At 37.3% G+C, this 21,081-nt stretch overlaps 1 protein-coding gene across 50 annotated transcripts in view; it reads left to right on the top strand.

Moving 5' to 3' along the window:
• The window catches only part of HMBOX1 (homeobox containing 1), a 192,296-nt gene that overhangs the window by 115,687 nt on the left and 55,528 nt on the right, over nt 1-21,081 (top strand). For all 50 annotated transcript variants that reach the window (XR_015169414.1, XR_015169415.1, XR_015169412.1 and 47 more), the window contains one exon: nt 11,732-11,842. Coding sequence is in view for 44 of the 50 variants with exons in the window: in XM_086414815.1 (XP_086270941.1) it covers nt 11,732-11,842 (111 nt within the window). In the remaining 6 variants the exon portion in view is untranslated. The remainder of the gene's footprint in view (nt 1-11,731; nt 11,843-21,081) is intronic.

Genomic DNA, 21,081 nt, shown 5'->3' with positions numbered 1-21,081 from the left:
CCAGTTATTGTTGAATTGTCTATTTCTCCCTTCAGTTCTGTCCGTTTTTGCCTCACACATTTTATATTTTTCATTATGTCTTCCTCATGTTATGTCATTCTAAAATGTTTTTATCTCTTGTTACAAGTAGTATCTTTAAGTATGTTTTGTGTAACATTAATATAGCTACTCCAGTTTTTATTTGGTTACTCTTTATGTGGCGCATCTCTTTGCATTCTTTGACTTTCAATCTATTTGTATCTTGGAATAAAAAATATATCTCTTCCATATTTTCTGGCATCTAGTATTACTGCTAAAAGTCTATAAAGCTTATTATCTTAGCGATTAAAAAAAATTGAATGAGGCTTGAACTTCTAAGCCAATTCTGAGAATATAAAGAAATACTATGTGGAAAATAAAAAAGAAGATTAGCACATGGAAAAAAATGTATCTCTTATAAACTGTATACAGTGTGATCAATTTTTAACCCATTCTTCCCATCTGTTTTGTCTAAGAATGTATAATCCATTTACATTCAATGTAGATATGATCAAGTAAGATTTATATCTGCCATTTTGTCATTTGTTCTGTATGTCTTGCATCTATTTTATTCCCCTGTTGCTCAATTTCCTCCTTCTTTTGTTTCATACATATTTCATACATATTTCTGGTGTACAGTTTAAATCTCTTGTCCTTTCTTCTGCTTTTTAAAAAATTTGTTGTCATTGATTGCCCTGGAGATTACCATAAAATCTTAGTTTATAATAATCTAGTTCAGATTAATACTAACTTAATTTCAATAGTATATGAATTTTTTTACTCCTTTAGAGCTTCATTCCCTATCCGCCCCTCAGCTTTGTGCCAGTTTTGCCATTCAGTTTACTTAGATTTATAAATCTAAGTTTGTGCCCATCAACTTAGATTTATAATTATTGCATTTTCCAGTTTTATTTTAATTCAAATTGGGAAAAAATAAGTTACAGAGAAAAAATACATTTATACTGTCTTTTATATTTACCTGCTGTAGTTACTTTTGCTGACACTCTTTATTTCTTCATGTGTATTTGAATTCCGTGATTCCTAAGATGTCAGTGTTTGCTCTTGCCATCTCCTGCTTGACCACGTCCAGTTTATCTTGATTCATGAACCTTACATCCCAAGTTCCTATGCAGTACTGTATTTGAATTACTGTTTAGTGTCCTTTTGTTTCTGTTCAAAGAACACTCTTTAGTATTTCTTGTATGACAGGTCTTCTGGCCATACAGGATTCTCTCTGGTTTTGTTCATTGGGCAGTGTCTTAATGTTTACTTTGCTTGGAAGGATAGTTTTGCTTGATATAGAGTACTTATTAATTGGTCTTTTTTTTTCCCTTCAGCACTTTGAATATATCATTCTTCATGGTTTCTGATGAGAAATCAGCCATTGATATGCTTATTTTTATTTTTTTTGAAATATAGTTAACATCTCTACCTCTCTTGCAAGTGTGCTTAATTATGTCCAACTTCTTATGACCCCATGGCCAGGTTTCTCTGACCATGGAATTTTCCAGAGAAGAATACTGGAGTGGGTTGCTATTTCCTACTCCAAGGGATCCTTTCTACCCAGGGATCAAAGCCACATCTCTGTGTCTTCCTGCATTGGCAGGAGGGTTCTTTACCATTGGTGCCACCTGGGAAGCCCAATATATTAATTTCTGGTTTGCAGTATAATAGACCAGCATTTATATGCATTGCAAATTAGTTATTACAATAAGTATAGTTATCTGTAGTGAGTAACTTACTGAGCATTCCTTGTACATAGTAAGTCCCTTCTTTCTTGCTGCTTTCAAATTTTCTTTGACTGTGGTTTTCAGCAATTTATGATGTACCTAGATTGGATCTGATAGAGGTGGAGCACAGGATCAAAGTAGGTGATTAAATAGTTAATCCCACTAGGGGATTGTCGGAGAAGGCAATGGCACCCCACTCCAGTACTCTTGCCTGGAAAATACCATGGACGGAAGAGCCTGGTAGGCTGCAGTCTATGGGGTCGCTCAGAGTCGGACACAACTGAGCAACTTCACTTTCACTTTTCACTTTCATGCATTAGAGAAGGAAATGGCAGCCCACTCCAGTGTTCTTGCCTGGAGAATCCCAGGGATGGGGGAGCCTTGTGGGCTGCTGTCTCAGGGGTCGCACAGAGTCGGACACGACTGAAGTGACTTAGCAGCAGGAGATTGTAAATAGAAAAAAATATAGGAGACCCCAGTAAGTTAATGATCACTCAGGAAAGCAGGTTTGCTTAACCACAAAACCAGACAGGCTTGCTGAGCAATAAAACCATGCAACAGAAGCATGAGAAGTGCGCCTAAACAGTAAAACAATGGTGGCGTGAGATCCACATCCTGCCCAGTGAGCTCAGTAAGTTAATGAACCCTAGGACATGCTCTCTGCACACATGAAAACAATAATTGATGAAAAGGTGACCTTTCAAAATGAAAGACTTTCATTGTACTGACACCTGAAATAATTGTTCTATAGTGCCATGACAGTCCTGGCTTGACCATTTAGGGAGGAAAAAATGCCCCTCCCCAGTCTGGAGAAGGGGTTGATGTAAGCATGACGTCTACTTAAGAATGAGGAAGAAAGTTGTCTTTTCCCCCCTCCCTACTTTTCCTCTGATTACAAAACTGTAGCCCACTAAGTTCCCAGAGTGTAGCACCCTCTCACCTACCTGGTAAGCCACACAAACATCCTACTCCAGTAAGTCACTATTTATCATTTCTGCACTAAGCATAAAAGTCCAGAGCTGTTTGAAGCCCCTCTGAAATGCTACCTACTTGCAGATTGTTGAGCTTCTTGAATGTGTAGGTTGTTTTTCATTAAGTTTTTGAATTTTATGACCATTTCAAATATTCTTTCTTTTTTTTCTTTAACTTTACTCTCTCTCTTCATCCTGGGAATCCCGTTATGTATATGTTGGTATACATGGTGGTGTCCCACAGGTTTTTGATACTCTACTATATTTTCCTCATTATTTTTATTTCTCTTTCTTATAAAAGATCATCTCAATCAACCCATCTTCATGTTTACTGAATATTTCTTTTGCCAGTTAACATCTGATGTTGAGTTTCTTTAGTAATTTTTTCATTTTACTTATTGTACTTTTCAACTCCAGAATTTGATTCTTTCTTGTCATCCCTGCCTCTTTATTGATATTCTGTTCGATGATGCATTTTTCTCATACTTGCATTTAGTCCTGATTGAAATCTTTGTCTAGTAAGTCTAACACCTGTGTTTCTTCGAAGACGTTTCTTAGTGACTGCTTCTTGTGCTGTGTGTGTCATACTTTATTGCTTCCTTGCATGGGTCATAAGCTTTTTTTTTTTTCCCCCCAAACTGGCAGTTTAATGTGGAAACTCTTGAAATCAGATTCCTCCCTGCCCCTTGATTTATAATTGTTTTTGTTGCTCTTTGTTTAGGTACTTTCCTGATCTAATCCTGTAAATTCAGTATTCTTTATCTTTGTAGTATGTGGTTTCTGAAGTCTCTTCCTTGTTAGCTTAGCAATCAGCTAATTATTGGATAGAGATTTCTTTAAATGCTTACAAGCAATAAATTTCCCAGCTTTGCTGAGGGACTCTGTATATATATTGAAACATTCCTTTAATGCTCAGGCAGACAGTTTATAATTCTACCTTACCCTTCACTTTCTGCTTGTAAGGTGTCTCAGAGTCAGCCAGAGGTGAGGGCTTCATAGTTCTTTGCTGTGACGCATGTTGCCCTGGTCATGCACACAGCCCTAGACATGTGCACAGCCCTGTACATGTACCTGGCCTTGTAGATTCCTGGAACTATGTCAGAGTTTTCCAAAGACCCTCATAGACATCTTAAGAATTCCTCAGCTTTTTAAATATTTTGTTCAGTTCTTTGTTTGCCCCAACTGTTAGCATCATCACTTCAGGCACCTGCAATGTTAAATGATCACCACTGATCGTTTTCTACAAACCACTTCCCTTCCTTCTCCCCTCCCAGGGAAAAGGCTATTCACACTGAGTGAGGTCTGGATAAGGTCAAATGAGAATAGCCTTTGCAAATGGGAGTTTCCCAGAAGTTGCCAAACAGGTGAAATAATGACAGTTCTCTTAGAATGGTGTTTTGGGGAACTCCAAACATGTTTTTCCCTCTCCAGTGGCTAGTAGAGCACCCTTGCTATTCACTGTGATTGCAATGCTGGTATGATGGGAATGAGTGTAGGTCAAATTAAAATTTCGTATAGCTGGCCTTACTAAAATTTAGCTTTTCTTTTGAATACTTGTACACCTTTGGTTAATTTCCAGATTTCTGAAAAAGTTCATTTTGACAACTTCAGCCAGTACTTTTATGGTAGAGCAGTTTTTGCTCTCATTGCATTTTGGGGGGACTAACTATTCAGAAAGCCTTACTTTGCTACCTCCTGACATTACAGCCATTTAACATTTTAAAGGAAAGTGTAACACTCTCCCCTAAAATTCCCTTGTAGTGTTTTCCTTAAAGAATAAACGTGAAAGGCAAGCATACAAGGACTGGGGAATGCAGCAACAATAAACCTTTGCTGGTAAAAACTGAAGAAATCTTACTAACCAAAAGTTTAAAATAGAAAATTAAAGCATTAACTGGAAAGAGGACAAGGGGAGTCTTTTAGACAGCATGAAAATAATCTATACCTTGATTTGAGTGATGGTCACTTGTGTGTATACGTATGTCAGAACTCATTGAACTCTTCACTGTATGTAAAATACGCCTCAGTTAAAAAGGGGACAACAGAGTTGTTGAATAACATCACTGACTCAGTGGACATGAGTTTGAGCAAATTCTGGGAGATAGTGGAGGACAAGGAAGCCTGGGGTACTGTAGTCCATGGAGTCACAAAGAGTCAGACATGACTTAGCAACTGAACAACAAAAGCAAAAATACAGAGCTAGGAATGGAAACGGTGGGAAACTGTATGATAAATCCTGATTTCATTTAAATATACAACTGTGAGCAAACAGCTATGGCAGTTATGAGTCCAGGACAGAATGTTGACTATACAGAAATAAATAGTCAAGTATCTCCCAAATATAGGAGATGGATATACAGACTGGAGAAGGAAATGAGGAAAGTATGTTATAATGCATGTGTATTAGTTATCTGTTGCTACTGAAAAGATTACACTGACCTTAGCAACTTGAAAGAACCTACATTTTTATTCTCTCACTCAGGCTTTATAGATCAAGATTCCAGAAGCAGCTTAGGTCATTCTCGTTCAGGGTGTCTCAGGAGGCTACAGTAATCAGTAGCTTAGCTAATGCTAGGGGAATGACTTCTAAGAGGGCTCACTTGCATAGCTGTTAGTGAAACACTTCAGTTCTTTGCCACATGGATTTCTTCATAGGGCTGAAATGGCAGCTAGCTTTTCTCAGAACCAACTATTAAGAGAGAGCAAAACAGTAACTTTTCATGACTTAGCCTTGTAAGTCATCATATTTTGTTGGTTGCACACACCAACCCTGAAGCAGTGTTGGAGGGGATTACATACAGGTAGGAACACTGAGAAAATCATTAGGAGTCATCCTGGAGCCTAGCTATCACAGTCAGCTAATTTTCTTAGTTTTTTTAGCCAGGAGCCATTAGATACTGCCCACAAGTTAGAAAACAGTGCTTCCAGCCTCCTAATGTTTTTATATGATCCTTGTTTGTTTGTTTGTTTTATTGCACCCTTAGAAACGCCATTTCCCTTAGAGAAGGATTTGCTAAACTTGAGTAGATCTTTCTCTCAGGGTTCCCTCACGGCTCAGACAGTGAAGAATCTGCCTGTAATGCAGGAGACCTAGGTTCGATCCCTGGGTCAGGAAGTTCCCTTGAAGAAGGAAATGGCAACCCACTCCAATATTCTTGCTTGGAGAATTCCTGTGGACAGAGGAGCCTGGCGAACTACAGTCCATGCAACTGCAAAGAGTCAGACATGACTGAGTAACTAACACTTCTCTCTAGTGTATTTAAATTTTTTTTCTTGTGTTAGAATCAAATCAAACTTATTTGATGTTTTTACATTTTAAAATTCAGAATGTAGTAGTATCTCATTTTAGTAATTATTTCTGCCTATTTGGTGTCCAAGTATGCTTGGAGTGATTTTGTAATGAGTGTAGTTATTTCTAAGTGGTAAAAATCTGGCTAAATTTATTTTATTAGCTATCCTCCTAAGTTTTTTACTCTCCTCTGAATCGCTTAGAATTCTTTTTATAATGAGCATGTGTTAATATTTACAAATCAGACTTAAAAAGTAAATTTTATAATATTTAGTAATGGTGATGATGTAGGGGAAAATGCTCATCCATGTTGGTTAGAATATAAAACTGGGTACAGTCTTCAGGGAACAATTTGGTAGTATCTATCACAAAGTTAAATGCCACTCATATGCTACAAATCAAATTCCATCCCTGTAAATTAGCCCTAAAATATTTATTTACATACACAAAGACAGGCATAGAGTGTTCATTGCATCATTTATAATCATAAAATGTTAGCAACAGTTGAAATGTCTAATAATAGGTCAGTGTTTAAGTGGATTATGGTGTATTTCTGCTGTAAAATACCATGTAGCTTAGAATGATGAAGATTCATAGTGTGCTACATGAGAAAATTCTAAGATGTGAGAAACATTGTTACTTACTACGTATGGAATAACTCCAAATGTGTGTTTTAAAAAAAAAACCTAGATGGCATATATGTAAAAGTGATAGTCACTCAGTCATGTATGATTCTTTGCAACCCATGGACTGCCCGCCAGGCTCCTCTGTCCTTGGGATTCTCTAGGCAAGAATAGTGGAGTGGGTCGCCATTCCCTTCTCCAGAGCATCTTCCCAATCTAGGGATCAAACCATGACTCCTGCATTACAGGCAGATTCTTTCCTGTCTGAACCACCAGGGGAGCACATGTATGTACATGTTTGTTTGTTAAATGCATAGGAAGGAGATTGGAAATATTCACACCAAATAAACAAGGATACGTTTAAGGATGAGAGAAGGGTTAAAGATAGAGGAAGGACTTTTTTCTCTGAGTTTGTGACTTATTTTTATGGGGAATGGATGCATGCCTTCTAACTTAAAAATGTTGAGACATGTCTCTCACAGTGTGGAAGGTGAATTGCAGAAATAACTGTAGCTCTCAAGTAGAAAATTTCATGAAGCACATTCTACTTTTTCTAATTAAAAAGGATCTGATCTTGAGGGTTTTTCGTTTTATGTATCTTAGATGACTTGTTCTTTTCATCAAAGTTATTTCCATTATCTAGGCAAGGGAGGCTGAGATTCCAAACTGCAGGAATGAGGACTGGAAAAAGAGAGTTTTTGGAAGAGAAAAGGTTGGATTTAGTAAGCATGTGAGAGTTTGGAGAATGAGTGGAATGGAAGATAAAATTGAGATGGAGGACACAGCAAGAAGAGCAGATTTAAAGGAGGAAGCTAATGAATCAAGTTTACTGTGTTGAAGGCCTGTGGGAAATTCTCATGATGCTATCCAGCAGATGGTTTGAAAGGAATAGGCTGGTGCTCCAGTGACGGCTGAAGTGACTTAGCAGCAGCAGCAGCTAGAAGTCACTGGTATTTAAATACTTTAAACCATGATTTTTGGTAGATGAGATGACCAAAGAGAGAGTGTAGAGTGAGAAAAGATGCTTAAACATGGAATCTTGGGGCACTAACATGAGAGGAGATAACATAGCAATCCCTGAAGCTGGCTAAAAAGTTGTGTTGGGGTTTGTATCCAGCATTCCAAGCATGAAGATGATGTATCACACGCCACAGGAAGTTAGAGGAAGAAGCAGCATTGAAATTTGCAGTACTGGGGGACTTGGACAAGAATGGGTTGTGGTGGAGAGCCCTCTAGTGGAAGGGAGCATGGTATTTGAGGGACTGGAAGGAGCCTGATAAAGCTGACACTCAGAAAGGAATATGAATGAGATGGGCAGGGAGGCTTTTTCATCCTTTGAATACAATGTGATCACTTCCTTATCGGAAAGAAATTAATCAGGGGTTAATTTTAGTCTCTCAGTGTATGAAGGTTATATGTAAATTTCTCTTTTCGTCTGCCCTGTGCAAGGTAGAAAAGAGCTTTTGAGGAGATAAAACTTTCATCAGAGAATGACATTGTTTTCAGCAGTGGAAACAGTGGTAAAGGGAATTAGGAGAATTTTCTCCCAGTAAAGAGAGGCTTCAGGGCCTTTTGACACTAGCTCAGTTGAAGTTCAAAAGACATGGAACAGCCCCAGAAGAAGTTGCTAACTAAGAAATATCATTGTGAAATGTATTATTGTAGATGCTCTAGTTTTATAGTGCCTTTTCTGGAAAAAGCTACCTGATTTATTACTTTGTTTTCTTACAAAAAGTGAGATTAAGTTTACAAGAAGTTCCTTGTTTATTTCTTCCCCTCACAAAAGACTGGACAGGAGGCTATTCTTTATTAACTTCTCTCTCTGTTTTATTAAATTAATTATTACAAATAGAGAAAATTGCAAAACAACATATATTAACAGTTAACATTGCTTACCCCAGAATGGAATTGGCCAGGGAAGGGTGAAATTAACTTCTTTTTGCACTTATGTTTTGTTTAACTTAATTACAGTGTTCATAAAGCAACCAATAAAGTTTGTTGTGTTTAAAGGGAAAAGATAAAAATAACATTAATAAATATTTGTAGACAGAATAAGAAAACAGTATAGAGATGCACAATGGAGGGAGAGTCCACCATTCTATGTTCATATAGTGTATCTTTGGCTATATATGAGCTTTTGTTACTGTACAGAACAACATAGATTATATAAAAATATGTGTATTCATTAAACTATGTACTTTTCCATATATCATGGACATCTTTCCGTATTGATACATACTTCATTTTTTTTAGCACTACATAGAATTTTTAAAACTTTTTTTGCGGAAAAAAACCATTTTTTATTGAAATACAATGTAAAGAGAAAAGTACCCTGTTTAATAACTTTTACAAAGTGAAGACACAAATGCAACCACCATCCAGATTAAGTTCAAGAAGAGCGCTGGTGACTACATAGGCCTTTCTCATCATGCCTTCAGTCATTAACCTCCCTCCTAATCAGTTAAGCACTATTCTGATCATCATACATACAGATAAACTGGGTCTGTTTTTAAACTTTACGTGAATTGAATCATACAGTATTGTGCATGACTCTATGTGTATGTCTGACTATTAATTATTTTTGTGAGATTTATCCATGTGATTGCATATAGCAGTAGTTTACCCTTTTCCTACTTGGTATAGTAGTCTGTGATGGCTCAGTGGTAAAGAATCCACCTGCCAGTGCAGAAAATGTGGGTTCAGTTCCTGGGTCAGGAAGATCCCCTGGAGTAGGAAATGATAACCCACTCCAGTATTCTTGCCTGGGAAATCCCATGGACAGAGAAGCCTAGCAGGCTACAGCCCATGGGGGTCACAAAGAGTCAGACATGACAGAGTGACTAAACTATAGCAACAAATAACAGTGTATAGTAGTGTGTGGTAGAATACACAGATACCACAGTTTGTGCATTTTCCTGTTATTTGTATTTGAGTTTTTTTAAACTAGGGACTATGATAGAAAATGCTCAAAAAAGCCTTCGTGTATGTGTTTTTGAACACATTCTCTTGGGTATGTACACATTTCTGTGGGAATGAATTGCTGGATCATATATGTTCAGCTTTAGTAGATTCTAGTAAATTTAGTAAATCTAATAGATCTTTTTAGTAGATCTAGTAAATCTAGTGATTTAGTAGATAAACTCAGCTCTTTGCCAAAGGGGCCCTGATATGTTACCCTTCCATCAGCTATATGAAAGTATCCTATACTCCATTCCCTACCAACGCTTGGAGTTGATGGCTTTTTGTTTGGCTGGTTTTGGTTTTCTGTTGTTTGTCTTTGGCTGTTACAGAGCATTAGTTTAAAATTCTGCCCAGGATTTTATTATATGAATATACCGTAATTCACTGTCCATTTGCTGGGCTCTTGCCCTGTTCCCTTGCTATAGCACAGCTAGAGCTTGAACAGCTCTAATGCCTAGTCGGCGCTGTGGTTTGTTCTGTGTGTGATCTGACTGACTGAGGAAGATGTAATACTGTAGGTACCAGAACCAATATATTCTTTGATTTTTTCTTAACAGATTTTCCTCAGATTCCCTCTGTTTTTGAGTAGTATATGATGCCAGTGTAAGAATCCATGTAAAATAGTTTCATTTTGTTGACATGAAAATCAGTTTTGATTTCATGGTGGTAAATGGTTGTTTTCTTCACTCTTGTTAAAAAGTCACGTTAAAAAAAAAAAAAAAGTGTAATGCCTGAAACCAGACTTTCAGTGAAAGCACTGGTAAACACAGCTAATTTAATTATACTGAATAATTTGCATTCTCCTAAAACAAGCATACAGTGATAGCTACCAGCACCTGCGTGACATAAATCTTCAACCCATTGGAAAACTGCTGTGAGAATGATCTGAGAACATAATCCCTTTGTTTTTGGAAAATTCTGAATTTCATCCTTTGAAAATGAAAGGTTTCCAATCAGAGAACCATGCTTCAGCTCAACCTTAACAAAACTCCCCTCCCCCATTTACTCAACTTTTCTTTTAATGTGGAGTTTTACAAGTACAGAACTCTACTCTGGGGACTTCCTTCTAATTAGTTCAATGTGATCACTAGACCTGCTGATTCTCATGTTGGGCGTGTGATTACTTCATGATAACCACTCTTCCTATTGTGCAGTATAACTTTAAACAGGTGTTTCACAGGTGGTATTCAGTACTATCCAGTTACCATAAGTAATTCCTTGTGAGAGTTTAGTGCTGTTAACCCTTTATGGTCGCTGAATGGTCTTTTGGAAAGTGCCTTATGGGCATGTAAGATAGTTTTATATTTCCTATTATTCTTCGCTTTTGTCAGTTGTATGTTGAATTATTCATTTTTGGAATAGCTATAATGACCCGAAGGAGCATGTTATTCTCATCCTAGTAAGTTTTAGATGTGCTTTTTTACTTTCACGTGGAGGTGTTTCACATTTATTATTAATTGCTGTCAAGAACTTTTTAGTGATAGCTGAAAACTGCTGCTTTATATTCTGCTCAGTGTTTGGATAAGTCTGTTAAAGGAACATCTTTACCTCTTGGGGTTTTTTAAGAGGTGCTATTGTACATAAGCTGTAAATCTTCCAGCTGTTAGTTATCTGTACTAACAAGCCTGAAAATAAATCAACAAGCGAGCTAGCCTAAATGAGTTAACATAATCCAGAAACCTTACTGAGGAGAGTATTTTCAATGACCTCTCCTTTCTCAGCCCCTAAATCTTTTTATCAGTATCAATAATGTGTTGTCTTGGTTTTTTTCCTTCTAAATATCTGGTAAAAGTTCTAATGTCATAAATCAGTATTGGGGTGGAGGTGGTGACGGTGGTTGAAGGAGCACAGATTGAATCAACTTCTGACTTTATCTCATATTTGGGACCTGGTTTAGAGATGAATTTAGAAAGCATTTTGAAGTCTTGGTAAATAAAATGCTTTGACCTCTGATAGATCATTTCTGAATCTATCCTTGCAGCCAGCTTTTACAAAGAAGCCCAATATTAAAAGCCTTGCTCAAGTTGCAGCTTCCTTGTAGAGTAGGAGAGTAAAGTACCCAGTAACCTAGTGCCAGCAGACGCCTCGTGAACGTCCGTCACTGCAGCACCCACAGCAGCTGTTTCTCTTTCTCCATAGGTATCAGCCAGAGCCGGATCTCTCACTGGTTATTGCAGCAGGGGTCAGACCTGAGTGAACAGAAGAAAAGAGCATTTTACCGATGGTATCAGCTTGAAAAGACAAACCCTGGTAAAAAAATTTTTCCTTTTTTTAATTGCCTTTGAAACAGGACAAGTATAATTAATTCCTTCATTGAATCCGTGTGCTGATTTGTCTTCCCCAAGGTAGTTTCATACACTGCTGTTGCTCCTTTATGCCAGAGAACTCTCTTTAACCATAAGATCTAAGCCCTGATTATTATACTAGTTTTTAGTTCAGTGTTCAGCATTGTCTAGTCATCTTCACCGCTTCCTCCAAGGTGCCTCTCTGTTTCTAGGTTATATGACATTTCTAACCGTAATTGGAAAGAATGGTCATGATTGTCAGTGGTCATTTCCCCCTGCCCTCAACTAAAGCTACATACAATATTTCATACCTAGTTTTATGTGTTTTTCTAAATCTTGTTTTAGTAATATAAATTTAATATTTTTATTTTGTTCACAGTATACCATATCCAGTGGTTTCTGCTAATAATTTTCTGTTTCTAATTCTAATTGTGGGTAATGAATATGTTTTTGGACTTTAGAGTGAGCTGCCCTGTTGACTTTGGGGCTTCGAATAGAATGAAATCTTAAGGGAAAAGATCACAGAAACCTTTGTGTCAGAAGTTAACAGGATATGCAAGATCTATTGCAGGATACAGGTGGTATATGAAGTAAAATCTGAAGTTTTTGACAGACTGTTTCAGTCTACACATTACAAAGACTGGTCACAGTGAGGTCAGTCTCAAGTTTAACCTTGTGACTGAGCTTCTTCTGTAACACTATAGCATTAAAGCCTTTGTTTAGAGACTAAATTATCAATCCAAATATTGTGTATTGAAGACTCTTAGCTAATAATAGCATTGGCTCTGAGGTGGAAATAGTGTTATGGAGACATGTTTGTTTGTGTGTCTGTGGTAAGACTTGTTTTTCAAAGATCACTTTTTATTTGAAAGGCTTGGGCAGACAAAAGAGAACAGCATACTCTCCCCAATGAATTTTTTAAACTAACCAGCGCCCCATTTTCTATACTGAAATGTTACAGATGTACAAAAAAGTTGAAAAACTAACTCACTTAACACCTGTTTACCCTCCTCTTAGATACAGTGATTGTTCACAATTTGCTGTGTTTGTGTTATACCTATAAAATAAAAGAATTTTTAAATGTATGGTTATATACAAACACACTCTTTCTCTCTCTTTAGTATTAAAGAAAAAAAGAAAAAGTGAAAGTGAAGTCGCTGTCATGTCCGACTCTTTGTGACCCCATGGACTGTAGCCTACCAGCTCCTCTGTCCATGGGGTCTTTATCATTTGTCTGCTTAAAAAAAGGATAATACTACTTAACCACAGCCCCTACTATCACATCTAAGAAAATTAATTATAATTCCTTAATATCAGCTAATATCCAGTCCATATTCATATTTCTTTAGTTGTTGAGAGAATGTTTTTTGTAGCTTTTTTTAAGATTAATTTTTAATTGGTGTGTAGTTGGTTTACAATATTGTGTTAAGTTTCAAGTGTATAGCAAAGTGATTCAATTATATATGTTTCAGATTATTTTCCATTACAGGTTATTATAAGATACCGACTGTAGTTCCCTGTGCTGTACAGTAAATCATTATTGCTTATATATTTTATGTATAGTAGCTTGTATGTGTTAATCCCATACCCTTGATTTATTAGCTTTTTTAAAAATTAAATGTTATTTAGGCTGACAAATTGGAATTTATTATGTCTCTTTAGACTCTGAAATCTAGTCACTTAAAATTTTTCTTTCATGGCATAAATTTTTTAAACCATCTAATCTTACAAAGTGTCCTACATTCTGGGCTTTTCTTTTTCCTCTTAGTGTGAACTAACTTGTTTTTCTATACCCTGTGTATTTCACCTAAACTGAAAGTTAGGATTGGAAGCTTGGTTAGATTCAGCTTCAGTTTGTTTGGCAAGAGTAATTCATACATCGTTTACTGATGGCCTTAATTAACTTTGAAGCACATGAGGATAAAATGAATGTGATAAACTAGGTATAGTAAAATATTAGGGAGTATAGGTACAGATAATCACTATAAAATTCTTTCATCATTGCTGTATGTTTGAAAATTTTCACAATAAAACATTAGGGCAAATGCTTTGTAGGTAATTTTACCTCATGTTACCACATGTCAAGAGGCATGTAAAAGTCAGTCTGTACCACTCCTCATTTGCTAAGTTTGATTATTTGTTAAATTGGTGGCCACTAGATCCTGGTTTTGCGGGTTGTAAATAATCTCTCAGGCGTTATTTTGACACTGGATAAATTGCCTTTTTTGTAACAACCATTTTGCCAATGGTCTTAGCATCCATTGATGATGCTCACCTGAATCAGTTATTCTGATGGAGGAGTGTAAAATGGTAATGATGTAGTCTAGCACTCCTCCACTATTTATTAGCTGGCAGTTTTTCTATAAAGAGGAATTTTCATCTTTAGATATTTTTCTAACAACATCTAGATATGCAGGCAAACCTCTCAAAATAATGACTTTGCTGTTGCTGCCGTTAGTGACACATTCTAAAACAGCACAGTTTAGAAAAAAATATAATGCAAATGATGTATATAATTTTAAATTGTCTAATAGCCAAATTTTAGAAATAAGAAATTGCTAGAATTAATTTTGATAATATATTTATGTTTGTGTTATCACTTCAACATTTAATCAACACTTTAAAAGGTTACTGAGATCTCTCCCCCACCTTCTGTACTTCCTTTTTCTTTCCTTTTTCCCTCTCTTTCTCTCCTTTTCTTTATTTTTCTTTGAAATCCAGTGTGTATTTTACACTTGAAGCATCTGCCATACTTCACGTGCTCAGCGGTCAGGTGTGGCTAGTGGCTTCCATATAGGACAGTGCAGTCTAAAGATTCATGTTGAGGCCACACTTCAATCTGAGCTCTAAGCAGTCTTCCCAAAGAGCTGGCTTCTTCGATGATCCACAGCACAGCAAATCAGGAGAGGAACAAAAACATGGCACTTGATCTGTTGAATACGGCAGCTTACACTATGATAGCGAGGGTTGCTGCTGCTACTGCTAAATCGCTACAGTCGTGTCCAACTCTGTGCGACCCCATAGACGGCAGCCCACCAGGCTCCCCCGTCCCTGGGATTCTCAAGGCAAGAACACTGGAGTGGGTGATAGCAAGGTTTAGGCAAGGTAAATAAGGACCTGTGTCCAGGGGTTTCATAAACCTGGTCATATGCTGGCAGTTGGCTACCAGGGAGACTATCAGAGGGATTGTTCATGTTGCAGAATATATATAGCAGAGCAGTGAAGAATTTGGAGGACAAACACTAGTCAACTCTGTCAGGCAATCAGCCTCTGTAAGAGAAGGGATTTTTGTCTCTTAGGTTTGGCACTCAGATCAGTGTTTGACATATAATCTAATCATGGCTGATAAAGGTAAATTCCCACACTGGATTTCAGGGCTGGACTTTAGTCTCAGACCGGAACATGGATACCAGGAAAAGGAATTCCCTAGAAACAGGAAAGCAGACTATCAGGTCAGCATTGTTGTAGCTGATCAAGATAGCACTGTCAATTGTGGAATTTGATGATTGGAATTCAGTTTCAACAGGAAAAATGGGAAAGGGCTAACAGCATTCATCCAAATGTTGATTAGCAGGGTTTTTTTAAGGATATAGAGTCTCCCTTTAAGAATGCTACTGCTGCTGCTGCTGCTGCTAAGTTGCTTCAGTCGTGTCCAACTCTTCGAGACCCTGTGTACTGCAGCCTACCAGGCTCCCGCGTCCCTGGGATTCTCCAGGCAAGAACACTGGAGTGGGTTGCCATTGCCTTCTCCACCCTTTAAGAATAAGTTCCTCTAATTATATGTATTTGCTGTTCAGTGAAGTTACATTACCCACTGTCCCCTTTTTAAAGGCTTCCTGTTTTTCATTTGAGAATCAGATCCATTCTGGTGGCTTCCCCGGTGGTTCAAAGAGTAAAGAATCAGCCTGCAATGCAGGAGACTTGAGTTTAATTCCTTGGTTGGAAAGATCCCCTGGAGATGGAAACCCACTCCTGTATTCTTGCCTGGAAAATCCCATGGACAGAGGAGCCTGGCGAGCTACAGTCCATGGGGTTGCAAAGAGTCGGACATGACTAAGTGACTAACACACACACACATCCATTCTGGTTCTGAGTTCTAACTTTCTAGTCTTTTCTGTAGGATGTAATTTGAAGTTAGCTGAAGAAAAGAGGATAAGTTAGTGATGATCAGTTGGTCATTGTTATTACATCAACAGTAATTAGATATTACCAGTTGGAATTTAACTTTTTAAAAGGTTTTCTTTGTACTCTCACCTTGATTAAAAGAACTAATATGGTACAGAATTTTTTCTAGATAAATTCACTTTCATTGATCTTGAAATAACCTTTGGTTTTAGCTAAAGGATTGTATTCTTGTTTCATAGGCACTTTGGAACTATTAGCCAAAATTACATTAGCATCTAAGAATAGCTTATCCACTGTGTAGTCAGTAGTTGCCTGTAATACATCAGAATCTTCTTTGCAAGTCATTGCAGAGGTGATTAGAATCCAACTAAATGTATCTCAGTCGAGAAGTGGTTAAATAAATGATGATACGTTTGTAGAATGGAATACTGTGGAGGCTATGTAGCTATTTTTTAAAGGTGACTTTACAGGAATTGAATTTATATGTGGTAATATCAAATTTGTAAGTGAGTAATGTAGGCTACTAATGATATAGTATATTTCTGTTTATATAGGGGGATACATACACATACATATGTAGTTCCATAAACATGGAACATCTCTGGGAAGGTATATTAGAAATTGATAAGAAAGGCTCTGTGGAGGGGAACTGAAAGAAGAGGAGGCCAGGAGTGGCAGGGAGGTTAGTTATGCAACTTTTTTGTGTCTTTCTAAATTTTGTACCATGTACTTGTGTTATATATTCCAAAAACACATTGAGAAGAGAGGGAGGGAGAAAGGCAAAAAAAAGAAAATTATCTATCTGTTTATAGCTTTCAAAATATAAAAAACTGAAGAACCTAGGTCCACATAGTTCATACCTATTTTGAGAGGCAATTAGTTAGAAAATACAATGTCACTGATTTTTCTTGATCTTTTATTTCATATTTTTCTCTGTCTAGGACAGATAGCTTATCAGAAGAAATGTAAATGGTATTATCCCTTTGCATATATTCTGAGAAAAAACTGAAAAATTAAGTGAAAAAGTGCCCCTTTTCCCCTCCCTCTAAATTTAAGCATTTAGAAAAACAACCAAAAAAAAAAAAAAAAAATTTGTACATTCTGTGCCTTTATTCCTGGGCTCAGAGCATTTCTGTCTCTATACCTTATTGAAGTTCTTTCTTTTCAACGTCTTCACTCTGGATCCATTTGAATAGTTCTTTTTTTTTTTTTTTTTTTAAGTCTCTCTTTTAGTAGACTCAGCAAGAAAAATAATAGAGTGGATATTTATTTTTTACTGATAATCCTACAGATATAGTGTAGTTCTCTGATAAACAGACCAATCATCAGAATTTCCCAGCACAACCCTACCCCTGCCAAGACATATGAATAAAATAGGCTGATGGAAGCTGATCAAATACATTTTATCTTGTTTCTTACGAAAACATTTACAAGAAAATGCTTATTTTTAAAGCAGTGAGTATGAAATTTAGCATGGTTGACATCAAAAGCCCCTTTATTTAATTAAATTAAGCTCAGCAGTCCTTTTGCTTGTCTAATTTAAACATTAGTACAGCAGACAGGGCTTGATGAGTTCTTCTTGGCTCATGGCTGTGATTCTGCATATTTCTAAATTAAATAGTTAAATAAAGTTTGCCAAGAGGTTTATGCAGCAAGCACATGAAGTAAATTTGGAGATCAGAGGTAATGCCTCCTCCTTTCGCTGTTGCAGAGTTTCAGAGCCTCAGGGAGATCATGTGTGTGACAGTGGGGAAGATGAAGAATTACTTATAGAGAAGCTAGTATCTGTGAATGGAGTAGTGATATCGTGCTTGTTGTCATTGTTTTATTAGCTGATTGGCAAAGGCTCACCCAAAAGTAATTCCGAGAAGCAAGAAAATAATTATATATGCAAAGACAACAGTTACCAAAATGTTAAAAATCTATCAGCAGTTTAGGAAGAATTGTTTTTTTTTTCTCTCTCTCTCTCTTAGGTTTAGATTTGCTAGATAAATCTGCAGAATTTTGTGTTGCAAATTTTGCATATGTTTTGAGGGAAAATGCAAAATTAAGGAAAATCATACAATGAAAAGGTACCTTTCTTCCCCTCTAAATGTAAGCATTAAAAAAAACAAACTAAAAGTGTCAGTCTTTGTATCAGGGATGGTATGTGCATTTTCTTAACAAAATTTTGTCTTAATGGGGGCCCAGATATAATGTGGAGAAAGTTTCTGAAGAGAGCACAGGTAACACACTTCCTATAGGGAAAAAATAGTGGCTTCCTTAGCCAACTCAGAGTGCCTGTGTTTACTTCTTGTATACATTGTTCCTGCATCCCACTATCTTTGTATTTTTCTCTCAAAGTCAATAATTTTGAACGCTTTCTTGGGTTATTCATTGTTCTCCATCCGTTTCAACCAAAGCAAGAGGAACATGTTTCTAGGTCATACTTGTGTTTATTGTAATATTTCCAGGATGCTTCTTGTGCTGTTTTAAAATACTACTACATTGACAAAAGAAAAGGAGCAAGAAGAAACCCTCAAGAGTAATATAATAATATTATGTTTCAAATTAAGTTTGTTTGTAAGTTTGAAATCATTCAGTTTCTACCTTCTGTGCATAAATATCCTTGAATTCTTTTAATGTAACCAGGCCACTTCTTACTTCACTCTCTTCTCTTCCTCCTTCCCTTTCTCCCCTTTCCTTTTCCTTCCTGACCAATTTTATTTCATCTGAGTTTCCTTTTTCTAGAAAACCTGGAAAATACAGAATATTATGAAGAAGTATAGTTACATTACCAATCAACCTTAATATCAGGAAAGAACCATTATTGTCACTTGGCTTATTCCATTTCATGATTTGGTTAAGAGTCTTTGTTTTCTTTGTGCCCATTTATCACTCTAAGAAAGCATGCCATAGTTACAGATACGGCATACTAGTTGCAACTCACTGACCTATTTCTTGTCCTCCACCCACTGAAGCCCTGAAGTTCTATATCCTTTTACCAGAGCAGACCTTGGATGGGGCCCTGCTGCCTCACCCAGATCTTCTGTCTTAATAAGCCATAGTAACAAGTTTGGCTCTGTTTTGGACTGTAGAATCGTGGCTGTAGAATAAAGTCTGTATATTCTAACTTAGACTCCAGAGCCCTCGTTATACTGTAAATTCTGCTTGCATTCAGAAGAATACCAAAACAAGGATTCTGAAACTCTCTAGCCCCATAATTCCCTTTTTACACCTAAACTTTGTTAATTTTGAGTTGGGCCCAGATCTAATTGCCAAGTTATTTTGGCAGAACAGAGCCCTCTTTCTTGAGCTATCTAAAGAAAGGTTTCAATTTAGAGTTTCATAGTGTGTGGGCCAGGAATTTTTTAAATCAGGGATCAGCAAACTCTCCCTGTAAAGGGCAGATAGTAAATAGTTTAGGCTCTGCAAGCTGTGTGGTCTCTGTCACAGCTACTCAGTTCTGCCATTAGAGTACCAAAAAAAGAGGCAATATGTAAGTGACGAAGTGTGGATGTGTGCCAGTAAAACTTTTATTTAAACTATGGCAAAAGGCCAGACTGTGCCACACCTTTTAAGCTATCAGTCTATAATATCTTCTGCAGGTGACATATTTGCCCATTTGAGGAAGAAGTCAAATATTTACATCACACATAACAGGAGATCATGTATATATTAAGAGTGCAAACAAAAGTGAAAACTAAAAAAATATTCTGAGTAATACAAGATACATTGACCATAAAGGAACAGATGAACAGATCTGACTATACAAAAATTAAGATCACAAAGCACACCATAAACAAAAAGTCTAAAGACAAACTGGAAAAAAACAGTTGCAATCTATATGGTTGGCAATTGGTGGTGTATCTATACGCCAGTGAGAGGAATAACCTGAAAGAAGGACAAAAGATAAAAGTTCACAAGAGAAGATACATTAAATAATTGTCAGAAAATAGGAATAGATGCTCATTCTTACTAATAGTGAAATCTTTTTATTAGAATGTTTTTTGCCTGCCAAATTTATAAATGTGAATGATTTGTAACACAATACTCAATGTGTTGGAGAAAATTGGGGAAATAACTGGAGATGGTTGTGGTGTCTTCTATTAGTTCTATCTTATTGTGTAACAAATTACCCCACAGTTTAGCAGCTGAAAACATCAAGCATCGATTATCTCACAATTTCTGTGGATTGGGAATTCAGGAGTTGTTTATGAGGTTGTAGTCAAGTCTTCTTCTAAGGTCACTCCTGTGAGTCCCTGCAGGCTCCAGTTGCTTACAGCCTATTGGCTAGAGACGCCAGGTCCGTCACATGGACCTCACCATTGGCGTCCTGAGTATTCTTACTACATGGCCACTAGTTTCCCCCTGAGCAAGTGATCTAAGAGCCAGAACAACAACACAGACACCACAATGTATTCTGTAGTCTAATCCCCCAAAAGTGGGATGCCATCACTTCATGACATGTTGTTGGTCGCATAAACTAATCTTGGTACAACAAGGTCAATATGAGGAGGTGGGATTCCTCAGGAGCCACCTTGGAAGCTGGTTACCACACAACTATATTGGGACTGTATGTCTGGAGCCTTCAGTCTGTCAGCTGTCCTCTCTGCATAGCTTCTGCTGCAGCTAGGGTGTCCAAATTGGCTTTTTTTCTCAAATGTCTGGTGCCTGGGTGGATTTCACAGGAGCAGCTGGGAGCAGACTGGGCCTCTTTCACTCCATATGGCTGGCTTTGGCTTCCTTAAAACAGCGTGGTCTCAGGTTAGTCATGGTTCTTATATGGCAGCCAACTTCTCCAAGAACCAGCATTCCAGGAAGTCTAGTCAGAAATGCAAATTTTCTTAAGACCTGTGCTGTGTAGTTCAGTCGTGTCCAGCTCTCTGCAGCCTCATGGACTGTAGCCACCAGGCTCCTCTGTCCACGGAATTTCCCAGGCAAGATACTGGAGTAGATTGCCATTTCCTACTCCAGGGGGTCTTCCCTACCTAGGGATCAAACCCACTGTCTCTTGCATCTTCTGCATTGGTAGGAGGGTTCTTTACCACTAGCAACACCTGGGAAGCCCTTATGACCTAGCCTCAAACTATCTCCATT

Source organism: Bos grunniens, chromosome 8, assembly GCF_055505025.1.
Source record: "Bos grunniens cultivar Pamir isolate PY7600 chromosome 8, Bosgru_T2T1.0, whole genome shotgun sequence".
Taxonomy (NCBI): Eukaryota; Metazoa; Chordata; class Mammalia; order Artiodactyla; family Bovidae; genus Bos; species Bos grunniens.
This window is presented reverse-complemented; position numbering and strand designations above follow the sequence as displayed.